General features: G+C 43.0%; 1 protein-coding gene across 1 annotated transcript in view; it reads right to left on the bottom strand.

Annotated features, from left to right (window-relative positions):
- Positions 1-5,375, bottom strand: part of LOC135912463 (uncharacterized) — a 63,918-nt gene extending 58,543 nt beyond the window's left edge. The window contains exons 1-2 of the mRNA XM_065444908.2: positions 5,059-5,375; positions 3,927-4,039 (exon numbers count right to left, since the gene is read on the bottom strand). Coding sequence (XP_065300980.1) covers positions 3,927-4,039; positions 5,059-5,311 — 366 coding nt within the window. The 5' untranslated portion in view covers positions 5,312-5,375. The remainder of the gene's footprint in view (positions 1-3,926; positions 4,040-5,058) is intronic.
- Between the last annotated feature and the right edge of the window lie 7,617 nt (positions 5,376-12,992).

Below are 12,992 nucleotides of genomic sequence, written 5' to 3'. Positions count from 1 at the left end.
CGCTGTACCTCGTTTTTACCGCAAAGAAAGTTAAATTGAAGAAAAGGTAGGTAGGGAGAGGAACATAATCAAAATGAAAAATGCTACAATCCCATCATGCATCTTTATAGGATGTGCTTCTGACATTTTCTCCACAACTTCCAGGCATGCATGTCACGTCACATGACGTCATCTAAGACGGTCGAGAGCCCATGCATTCAAAGCATGGCAACAGCAAAGCTTTATTTACTTTTCTTCTGTTCTAAAGTATGGCTTGCCGTGGAAATGTCGGCCTTTCTACATGATGTCATGTGACGTGGCAGGCAATTGTGCACGCACGCACGCGCACACACACACAGGCACACAGCCAACGGAAAATGTGTCGCATGACTAAAATATGACCCATAAATACCATAGAGTGGCATTTTTTTCGCTTTTAATGGTCTCGACGCTGTAAACACGTTTACTGCGATAAAAGCTAGAGTCAGTTTGCTGACCTTTGCGCACCTAGTGAGTTTAAATCAACGCAAACCTATGCAGCATGGCGCATTCATGTAGACGCGAAATCTACGCTCTCGCGCATTTATACTAAAGCTTACTGAAATATCACGTAATATGGACGGTCGGGTTCGTCCAAGCGCGGTTACAGATCGCTGTGCGGCTGAATAGATGAATATAATATATTGATGGGAAAGACAGAGAGGTCGACCTGTGCAGCTGAGTTCTGCATAACTTATGGAGCAGCTTGGCCTGGTCGGCTGGACCATCTGGCCTCGTCTACGGTTATGGAGAGTGATTCCATAACTGCCGCTCTACGCAAACTAAATACTTTCCCTGCCCAGAAGGCAAGATGTGCCCGCTTCAAATCCTTATGGATTTGTTGCATCCCTTGCTCCCACGGATGGGCAGAAATCCTTACAAATTTGTTACATTAATCCGCAACGATTACTGCGACAAACTGTTTTTTCTTCTTTACTGGTTTGCTGGTTAGCGCTATATGACTACTTGACAATTACGTCTATAAACCGAAAACGAAGTGCACATGGCTAATTAATAGCATCACTGTTGTTTTGATGTTGTTAAATGAACCTTTCTCAATGGGCACGTCGTTGCACTGTATAGTGGATTATATGTCACTTTAGACTGTCACGCAATTTACAAGAGGATGCACCAGCGAACCTGGCATACTCCAATGGTATTTATTTAAAAGTCACGGACAGTATTCACTAAAATGTGAAACCGGCCTCAAGTTTTTACGACCTGGTGTTACAGCCCTTGTTCTGTGTTCCATTTCAATGGCCACGAAAAAAATTGGGTGGTCCTAATCATTGACAAGACTATCGGAACAGTCTGAAGGCAGGTTAAAGGTACCGATTTCTTCTTCGCCTATGATGAGGCCAGGAAGCAATGTTACGTCGCCTGAGACTCGGCGTTACATTTTATAGACGGAAATACCTACACCAACTTGGATACTCAGATGTGATTCCTGCACGGGCTGAGACCATTAACTATATCCTCTGCGTGTTTCTAGAGTGTGCGACTAACATCATCATCAGCCTAGTTACGCCCACTGCAGGGCAAAGGCCTCTCCCATACTTCTCCAACTACCGCGGTCATGTACTAATTGTGGCCATGTTGTCCCTGCAAACGTCTTAATGTCATCCGCCCACCTAACTTTCTGCCGCCCCCTGCTACGCTTCCCTTCCCTTGGAATCCATTCCGTAACCCTTAATGACCATCGGTTATCTTCCCTCCTCATTACATGTCCTGCCCATGCCCATTTCATTTTCTTGATTACAACTAAGATGTCTTTGACTCGCGACTAACAGGAGCATTCTCAATAATACTCTGTCTTGTTTGCACTGCCTCCCCCTTTCAGAGGATATACATACTAGGCGAATGTGCAGGGCTGCACAGAAACAAATCTAGAAGCGCGTTTGCGATATGTAGTCGTTAGGGCATGTACAACATTTTGATCACATAGCTTTGTCTGCCCATACACCGTTTGCAAAGCGAACATAATGACCTCGCGCGCGCATCTCGCACAAGTTAACTCTTGACTGTCTCTCTGGGCATAGACTGAACACAGTGAAAATTGTTTCTATAAGTTTATTTATTTTTCGTTACACTGGTAACGCACTAGTACACTTCATGAATATAGTTGGCGTATCTACATAGTGTTGTATAGTCTGTGTCACATGTCCTCATTTAACTCTTATTATCTGTGCAGACAACTACTGCTCATCCACATCATCGAACAGCAGTTGCTCAGGTCATGGTAACAATGCGTCATCTTCCTCACTAATTTACGGTATCTGTACCTTTCCCTTCGCCCCAGTGCGCATTTACGCTAACGCTTACTGAAATGTCACGTAATATGCACGGTATTCGTCCAAGCGCGGTTACAGATCGCTGTAATCAATGCTCCTTCGGCCAACCACTCCGCATTCCTCGCAATGAACTTCATTCGCTCTTTCTCGGCATTTGTCAACACTTGCTGAATTTTACGAGGATTTTGTTGCAGGCATTTTTAAGTTCATATGGAGGGCCATATAAAAGATGAATCTAATAGCTCTATTACCATACAAACTTCTTGCGACAATTTTTGTGACAATAATTTGCTTAGATAATCAGCCTATTAAAAAAACATAAAATTAAAACAAAATTCTGGGGTTTTATGTGCCAAGACCGAAATCTGATTATGAGACAGGCTGTAGAGTTGGACGCCGGATTAATTTGGCTATCTAAGGTTCGTTAACGTGGACCAACATCTAAGTACACGAGTGTTTTTGCACTTCGTCCAATCAAAATGCAGCTGCCGCGGCGGTGATTGAAACCCGTGACCTCGCACTCAGCGGCGTATCGATATGAACACTAAGCTACCGCAGAGAGTTGGTTTTCTTTTTCTGTTTTCACGTTGCTGTAAACCGAGTGTCATATAAGAGCTTTTACAAAGCGTGTTCGCGTCATCCCATTCATTTCAGCCATCTGCAACTATTGTGCACCTACCTACACGTGTGCCTGATCGGGTCGCTAATTTATTCACCGATGGCGGTTGAAATCCGCGTAGGAAATTCTACTGGATTGCCATAATGCCCGATATGTCCCATCAGTATCATGCCACGTACCTGTTCTCTATTCGCCAGGAAACTGAGGTACTTATTACCTGCTGCAGAAATGTGGTGCGTGATGGCACCACTCTTTAGACTATGGTGAGCACGACTTCTTTATCCAAATATTTGCTCATTTCGTAGCCTGATTCTAGCACTGGGAAGTCCCAATTTTATAAAATACCGGTACTTTCTATAATTTTGCGATATTTGTTCTAGTTGCACCGCTCATTGAAATTATAGCATCTGATAGCAAACGGCATGTCCATGCATGTTCATCACCTTTGATACTGTACAATATATCATTAAATGCTTTAACCGCGTGTTCAGTGCGCCTGAGGTCTTAATAGGTACCCAAAATAGTTCACGGGTACAATGCTTTGTTTTGACTCTTAACGCTTCAATACGTCGCATCTTCTGTTCACGTCAATCAAAAGCAATGTATAACTGTGAATACTTTGTTTAGCGCAATACAACAGACACAAGAAAGACGATGTCTGTTGTTTTGCGCTAAACAAAGTATTCATGAATTCGCACCAACTAGCCCGCCAACGCATTGTGTAATGTATAACTTCTTGGCATCTTCGCATATAAAAACATTCGGGCATTCACATCAAAACTCAACACTGCCCCGTCTTTTTAAATCAATCAGTTGATATTTTTCATCGAGCGATAATTTATAATTTGCGAAATACAAGGCGCACAGAAAGCACCATTACACATTTATTGTGTTTTATAGCGTCGAGCTATGCAAACCATGGTAACCTCCACAACGCGCAATGTAGTAAAGCCGGACGCCTTCCACGACAAATAGTCTATCAATGGATGTTCACGTACTTCAGCAGCGTCCGCCTTGTGGATGACCAGATAGGGGACGTCTCCCATGTAGGCACGGAAGTAGGGCAGGTGCTTCATCCTTTGAGAGCCCGCATTCAAGTACTCGAAGAAGACTGCGAAAGACAATAAATGTCCTTCTAGACGACTCTTGTATCCAGACCTTCTGCTCTGCGGCATGGCCAAAAGCGTGGCGAACTCCAATGCGGTTAAATTATGCTACACTATATTTTCACTTTTCTTTTTGCTCCTGAACACTTCAGAAGTTGCTGTGGAAATTTTCCGACATCCTGGTGTTTCTACATCGCATTAGTTTGCTTTCATTCCCCACATTTACCAGAATACAAAATCAGACCTGCGGCTCCTTTTACCGGCGTAGGCCTAGCTCCTATGCTCCCATCGTTGAAGACAATTGCACTTCGTAGACGATCGAAGATCGCAACTAGTAATTTACATTGTACGTATCTAGTTTCCCCTCTTAAGCGTTCCTTTAGTATATTGTATGCTATAAACCAGGAAGGTACTATGAGCCTAACCTGTTCCCTTCTCAGGCCTCAGAAATGGCTAGTTACACTCTAATGTCAATTTTACTAAAGTCATAACATCTTGTAGTAAACTAGCCTGGCGGACGCAGGGTGATCGGGTGTTTAGTTGCATTTTCATGAAACTATGTATAACGATTAGTGGTTGACGTATGTGCTGTGGTGATTTTGATATTGAAGTATTTGTTTTTTAATGTACAAATTTTTTTCATCATTCTTGCATTTCCAGATTACAGTTATTCCCGTATGTTTTTCATGACCTGCTCAGATGAACATCGAGACGGAGATTAATTTTTATTCGAAATGCCAGTTCCTCATCGCAATTCATCTTTCTTCATAGAGCTACGTTAGCCTAATATTAGCCTACGCCTTCAACACACAGTTTCTCGTTTCGCCTTCGCGCTGAAAGTGTTGTTGTGCCCTCCCAAAGTCGTCTTAGGGAGAGCGCAGCTTCCTGGCTACCTGTGCTCTTAACTTTTTCCGCAAACTGACACATCCTACGTAGGCGGAGGGAGTAAATCCCTCAGTCCACGCTGAATGTGTACAAGTCCGTCAAGAGCTGGCGTGCAGTTAGCAGATGATCTCGTACTTACGGACATTGTAATCCAAATCGTGCTCTTTCTCCCTGCTCTTCATGTGCCAGTGGGTGATAATATTCCGTATGAAGGGCCAGTCGTCTTCGATGCCCGGAAGGTGCTTCAAGTGCACATGTGTGCGTCTCCACCGGTAGTAGATGAAAACAACCAGAACGGCCACAATACCTAGCAATGTCGCACTTAAGGTCGCCACAACTTTCAGCGCTGTCCATGGCAGGAAATAAGGCAAGCTAGCGATGGACGGGTCCATCTTCCTCGCTTCCAGCAGTTCACTCGTCTCACTGGAGGCTTTTTTGGCCCCTCCGCTTTATACGGCGTCATTGAAAGACAGGTAGAACGGCGTCCTCAGTCCTGGATCACGTGGTTTCGATCACCTATGCCGAAAAAAGTTGACAGCCTGCCAAAACCAAACGTTCCGGGCAATACTCATTCCATTGCCAGCACCCTTGACTGACCTATTTCTCATGTCATACAAAAGCCAGATTCAGTACAGACGGCTACTTTCTTTGTAATGTTTAGCTTTCGGCGTAACACGTTACGCGATGAAACCTTCGATTATAAAATATCATTGATAACATATCCTCGTGGTGATGTCCTCGATGAAGCGATAGGGTGCTTTTTCCGCACTGCCCTTGCGTACAACCTCCGATGCTCACAACTTCGCGGAAAGGACCCCGATCGAGGCATCAAGGTCATACACCTTTCACATATCGCTAGGTCATCACATCGTGCCTCCTTTAGCTCGGGTTTCCGCGATGAGATAAGAACGACTAACAGCCGCGCGGTGCATTAACTATAAAGAAATAGCGTTCTATTTCTGCAGTATTACAGCGCTGCTGAATTTCTAAACGATTCAAGCACGCCTTTGTATTTCTCTGACTGTGTGCGGGGAGAGAGTCGCGATTAGGTCGCGCTTTCAAAAACCGTGTATGGAGAACCAGTGCCGAAACAAGCCTTGTCCTTATGCAATTTATTCTTATTTTTACTCGGCTGATTTATTCTGTGTGCTTAACGTCATAAACCAACACTGGGGCCACGTTAGACGGCACGGTCGGGGGCTCCGGAATAACTTGGACCACATGGTGCTCTATAACATCCACCTAAACCTAGGCACATGAGCGTTCTTGTTTTTCGCCCATATCGCTTTGCAGCCACCGCAGCCGAAAATTGAACTTGGTATTTAGCGCTCACTCACAGAAAGTCCACACAGACCCGTGGTCAAACAACGCCATAGCCAGCGTCTGTTGTCAATCGCATCATCTGTCGTCGATCCATGCATTGACAATGCATGCGATCACATCTTTTCGCTCCAATCGTCGTGTGCTGTCACATTAATCGACGTAACTCCTGCTTGCAGAGAGATAGAAGTGATAAAGGAAAGGCCGGGAGGCCAATACGGCCAATCCTGGTTGGCTACCCTGCACTGCTGGGGACGGGCAGAAGGGGATGCCTCTTGTATCCGGTAGGATATATGCAACGTTCCTTCTAAATTATCTGCGCTGAGGCATTCTCACAATTTGAAGCCACTGACACTGTATTATGTTAGCTTCTTTTTCACGCAAAGGGAATCGGGTGACAACTTCTAAGCCAAAATATACAGTATAATTTACATTGACGAATGAAGGAATGAACAATTCTAGATTAAGCATGACGGGCCGCTTTAAAGCCGACGAAATTGATAATGCGTAAATGATATCAAGCAGCAGAGGTACAAATACATTCTGCCACAGATCATTCAAATCATTCCAAAAACTGAACTAAGCAAACGTCCAAATGCGCATCAGCGTCCCTATAACGTAAAACTATGCCAATATGTTTTTATTCCAATCTCCTGACGTCAAGTTTGCGTAACCCCCGACGCAAGCATCGGGCGGTGACCCGCAGGGTTGTCTGAAGAGACCAATCAAACGCTTTCCTCGTTTATAGGAGGTTACTTTTGTTGGCTTTAAAAATGAATAACATTGTTTACACTGAGCGGCTTATCGTATCTAGTTGGCTGACAAGAGGCGAGGACCACGCTCAAGTGGAGAGAGATTTGTTGGGCCGAGCCACTGCACTAAAAATCGATAACCGATGAAGAGGGTGGTGCCGGCGTCTGTGATCGGTCCGCTTTTCCTTACTTAGCTTGCGGTGGCTGGTCAAAAATCGCGGCGGCATGCAACGGAAGGTTAAAAATACTGCTAAAACGGATCCTCAGCAAAGAAGAGCTGGCAGAGCTAGGTCGGAAACATGCCAAAATTCTCGAAAACGTTACACGGCCACGCAAAAAGCTTTATCGTACCAAAATAAATCCATGCTCTCCGGCAGGTGCGAGTTGCCAGAGCCTGAGCGATTGGCCGCAGCCATCTTTTATTCTTTTTCCGAACGGGTAGCCTGCGGCTATTCAGAAAAAAAAATCAATTTGGTTCGGCATATTATAGCATCTTTAACTCGTACACGTCACTTTGACGCTGCGAGTTATCAGATGGGGAGTTATCGCTGTTTTCGTGACGTCGCGTGACAGACAAGCGAAGGGAGGGGGGGTCCAGAAAGTTTGTGACCACTCGCAGAGGGCTGATTGCATTATTGTGCTGCATACACTGTGCTTTGAGGGTGCAGTGGATAGCATGTGTTCCATTGACATATATATACATATATATATATATATATATATATATATATATATATATATATATATATATATATATATATATGTATATATATATATATACATATATATATATATATATATATATATATATATATATATATATATATATATATATATATATATATATATATATATATATATATAATCAGCTGACATAGCTGATTGGTGCTCCGAATGGCAGATGCAAATAACCATAAAAAAGTCCGCGATCATGTCTGTAACCAGGAAAATGGTATCATCAATTTTTGTTTACACAATTAACGACACTTCACTTAACAAAGTTGTAGAAGACAAATATCCAGGCGTTACATTAACCTCGGAGCTCAAATGGGACAAACATATCAGTGATATAATCTCAAAGGCGTTGCGCAAACTATTTTTCTTAAGAAGAAGCCTGGCGCTCGCAACCAAGTCAACGAAGCTGCTAGCCTACACATCATTTGTAAGGCCTGTTCTCGAATACGCTAACACAGTCTGGTTTCCGCATACACAGACTAACATAAGTAAGCTAGAATCAATACAAAGGAAAGCTATGAGGTTCATCCATAACAAACATAGACGTACAGACTCGCCAACACATCTTTTAACCCAGTCCAGTTTGCGAACGCCATAGGAGCGAAACACGCTCGCTTAAAATTCTTGTTTCAACTACTAAAAAATAACTACACAATAGATACATCCCGATACATTTCATTCTCCGAGGCTCGACCTACACGCAACAAGCATGCGCACACATTGACAGAATACACATGCAAAAATGACACATTTAAGTATTCTTTTTTCCCGCTCGTGATAGCAGAATGGAACCAGCTTCATCCTACTATCACCAACATTGAATCATTATCCGAATTCATCTCACAAATAGAAAAAACTGTGTGTGAATAACAGTACCTATTATGCATGCAGGGACACCGGCACAGATTGCTTTATTCGTTAGGAAATTTTAATAAACACTATAATTTTCGACAGCTTATTCGTTTGCCATAATGATTCCCTAACACTCCTAGTTTATTTTAGTTATTTCTGTTTTATTACTTGCCCTTAGTAATATATGTGCTATTGTTATAAAGCATCTTGCTCTTTTACATCTTTTTTTATTATTTACTATTCCGTTTAATCTTCACATGGTTTACTTTATAGTAATATGTATAAGTTGCACTGCTTATGTCGTTTTCATACTTTTTGTGCAATCTATACTTTAATTTCCTTGCATTGTACAGCTGAATTATTGTACTGCCCAACTGCCACGCTCTCGAAGGAGAGCAGCAGTATTGAAAAAATATATATATATATATATATGTACGCCGTATGTTCTTAAGTACTTTGTTTCATGCCTCAGTGTTGGTTACTCTACTACTTACGATATCTTAACACTGTTGGGTTGCCCGCCTCCTGTTGCTGGAGTGAAGCGCTTAATTTTTATAAAGAGATGCATCTGTATTTTTCCCGGACGCCATTATCTAGCAAGGACCCTTTGTAAACATGCAAATAATAAACAAATGTTATACAGATAAACCTTGTGTAGTTGCTTTAGATTTACATAATAAAGTAGAACATAAAATTTGCTAGAGGCTACTGTAAAACAACGATTCGACAGTTCGCAGTGGCATTCAATGCATGACCCAAGCAAATTAAGTAAGGATTCTGAAGACACAGTGAACGTTTGCTTGAGTAACGACGGCTCGCATAAACTGTTGATTTACTAGCTCCCGAGGCTTTTTTAAAGAGTATATTCGCTGCCCTGCAGCCAACGCTTCGTCGAGTGACGCACTTTAAATGATAGAGACAACACGCAAGGCAGCTTACAACGTTTCCCGCATTGCAGCCCGTAAGATACGCAAGAACGGATGCACATTTTCTTGCGATATAAATACGCGAGTTTTGAAGGGCATCACTTACGCACTTACGAAAGCACATGCGATGGCGCTTCATAGGTTTCAGCTCCTGCAAACGATAACATACAAGACACAATGCAGTAATCCGGGGATTAGTAACAAGCAAGCAAATGCAAAATCGAGCAGTCAACCTCTTCGCTAGAGAAGCCATTGGTGAGACATTTTCGTGCCTTAAAGGAAACAAACCTGAAACAACGAACACGCATGGACACCATATGTCATATGGGGCCCATGCGCCATATGTCATTTGAACGTTCATTCGCTCAAGTTTCTCGCTTTGTAATGAAAAAACCAAGCGAATATTGGAAGTCTTTCTTTCATATTTTGTTAGTTCAAACCAAGACCCAAATGTGATCTTTTTAGAAAATCTACAGCGGCTTTTTTAAGAATTTATTTTAATGGAACACTAATTTACTTATATCGGCCCAAACTTGAGGGCCGCTCATGAATTTTTTAGCGTCGATGAGCTCAAAGCTTCAAATTTCAACAGTCTCTTGACAACAGGATGACAAAATTTGAAGATTATTCAATTTCTGGTAGACCGTCACTCAAGCGAAACACAGAGAAAAGGTCTTCCAGAGTTTTCAACTATGCTACATCAAACTGTCCAAGTTTCTACCGTACTAAATGAAGACCGTCCTCTTGATAGATGCAGAGAGAAGAAAAAGTGACTTGTCGACCCGATTTGACGCGAAAGAATACAAGGTCGACGCACACGCTATATTTATTTATTTATTTGTACTGAAATGGGGGGGGAGCATTAAATATGATGCAATGTGGCAATATATTTTCTACATTTGCATAATTTTCATCCTACCTTGTTAGAAATTATACATTGGTTTCCGGACCCCGTAATTATTTATTAATTCCCAGTTTCTACATTCGATTTCTTTACGCGCATTTTTGTCGAGAGACGTTCTCTTCTTTCGCGTCAACTTCAGCAGACACGCCTTTTTCTTTCTTGACTAAGAGGCCAGTTGGGCAGAGCTCGGAGATTGTGCAGTCTCTGGTGCAATGTGTTTAATTTTGCGCAATATTGGCGGTAATCAGGCAAGTACCGTTAGTTTTACACCTACTGTGTGACTAATGATGTCTTCTTGCTTCGTGGCCTACATTTTGATACATTTTGCGATATATATACGCCGTCCTGGAGGCACGAAGATCAAGAAGCCAGATTTGGCGGTCTTTACATAGTCGCGTGCTTCCACCTTTGCTTCTTTTAGAGTATTTATGGCTCTTGTCCGTCTAGCATCAAATATAAGGTGTTTGTTTGGGGCACCTTATTTTTTGTACCTTAAATTATGGGGTTTTACGTGTCAAAACCGCGATCTAATTTGGAGGCAAGCTGTAGTGGGGGACTCCTCGAATTGGGACCACCTAGGGTTCTTTAATGGGCACCTAAATCTGAGTACACGGGTGCTCTCGCATTTCAGCCCCATCGAAATGCGGCCGGCTCACTGATTGTGTCCGGAATAGAGATTAGTAAGAGGCGATTGGAAGATTGGCGGAAGTAGGGAAACGACAAAAAACTTGAGACGTACAAAAAGATAGTTCACAATAGGGGGTCAGAAAATTTGGTTATCATAATTCATCGTGTTTTCTTTTCCTTTTCTTTTTTTTCTTTTTTAACCTAGGTAGGAAATTAGACAGTATAATAGCAAGAGCTTGGTGATGCAACCCACCACCCCGTTCCAAAGGGGACGCTCATAACACCAATCCATCCATCCATCCATCTATCGAATAGCAAGGAGCTATCCCATATTGGAATGATCTAGTTTACTTCAAAGGAAAGAGTGAAGAGGAAATGAAGGTGACTGCAAGCAACGTAGCCTCGCCTTGCCGACCACCGACTGCTCCTGCCAACGGATTGCGTGCGAAGTGCTAGCACCACGCGGGCCATGGACAGCAAGAAAGCTTGGAGGCCGTGGAATATTCGTTTAAGATGTCGTGTCGTGCCCTGACTCAAGGTCCATGAGTCAAAGCAGCGCGCACTTGCGATGCGAATGCTCAGCGAGTGGCGAGTGGTGAGCGAAAGAGAGCGAAGCGTCGTTCGTGGTTTTTCAATGCCACATCGCTCCACACAGCACCGTTCGAGCGGAAACTATACAACGAGCCGGAGGTCGATCTTTTCTTGCATCTTTATGATCCGACGCCAGTATTTTCTGCTGATACATTCTCTACAGCTCGTTCGGTCGAAGTCGCCGAGTCGCTTGCCGTGCTCGCTGGATCTATGTTCGGTTTATGTATATCTCGCTACACCTATCTCGCACAACCCTGCCTTGACATTTTTGTTTTTGTTTCCTTTTCGGTCACGTCGAAGTTAGTGACAAGATTACTAGCCGAATCAACGTTACATTCGGTATCTTAGCGAGTACCATACGCAAGAATGAAGTTTCTCCTTGCGCATAAGATGATGTGTCACGCATGTGTGCAACTTGCTCGAATGCGCGTTGCAGGAAGGGTTTGCTCATGGCAAGCCACGATTCCGGGGCCACAGCTCTAAGTGAACACAGAGGGCACGCATAGGTGCCAAACTCCCCTTATATACCAGGTTTTTTTTTTTCTCTTTTGAGTTCGAACAGATTTCTCTTTCTTTTTTAAGTGTGCGCCTGACTGCTAGCGCAGTGGTTCTGCTTGAGTTTTATTACTCGGAATGGTGGGCCTTCATTTCCACGCTAAATCAAAATTGGTAATAAATAATCAATAATTATAAGAAAAAAAGAAGCACTATTAAATATAGTTTTACGAAATAACATTAAGGTACATGTTGCGATTTCCGAATTACAGCTGATGAGTTCGCCATACCTATTCACTTAGATGTATTTCCGAAAGCGGCACCCGTTTTTAGCTATCCAGTGCCAAAATGTGCGACCAAATGCTTCGATGTTCTAGTCAAGCTTGTCCGTCACTGCTTGAAAAGGCGTTTTGTTAAAGGGAGGAGTGGAACAGCAGTGCATTTTGCTACAAGTTTGAGGGTGCGCATCTCTGTACTTAGATTTAGGTGCACGTTAAAGAACCCCAGGTGGTCAAAATTTCCGGAGTCCTCCACTACGGCGTGCCTCATAATCAGAAAGTGGTTTTGGCACGCAAAACCCCATAATTTAATTTTTTAGGGTGTTCATCTCAAAATTGGTGAGCGTTTTAATATTCGTTACAAGTGGGCGTGCGTTGAGAACTGCTGCGCCGGCTTCATTTCCTCACTTGTGACGTTTACCCTGAAGTGTTAACTTTAAAATATATTGAATCCCCTTTAAACTATCAACCCACCTATTGGGAAGTTGGCGGCATGTGAGAGCCAAACTCCTTTTCAATTTGTGTGGTGTTCTGTGTGTCTCGGTTTGTGCACAGCAAGCATAGCGGTCTGTACGAACCTCTCCCACGCAGCA

Source organism: Dermacentor albipictus, chromosome 1 (assembly GCF_038994185.2).
Source record: "Dermacentor albipictus isolate Rhodes 1998 colony chromosome 1, USDA_Dalb.pri_finalv2, whole genome shotgun sequence".
NCBI classification, from domain to species: Eukaryota; Metazoa; Arthropoda; class Arachnida; order Ixodida; family Ixodidae; genus Dermacentor; species Dermacentor albipictus.
The sequence above is the reverse complement of the archived record's forward strand: the minus strand, read 5'-3'. Positions and strand labels throughout refer to the sequence as shown.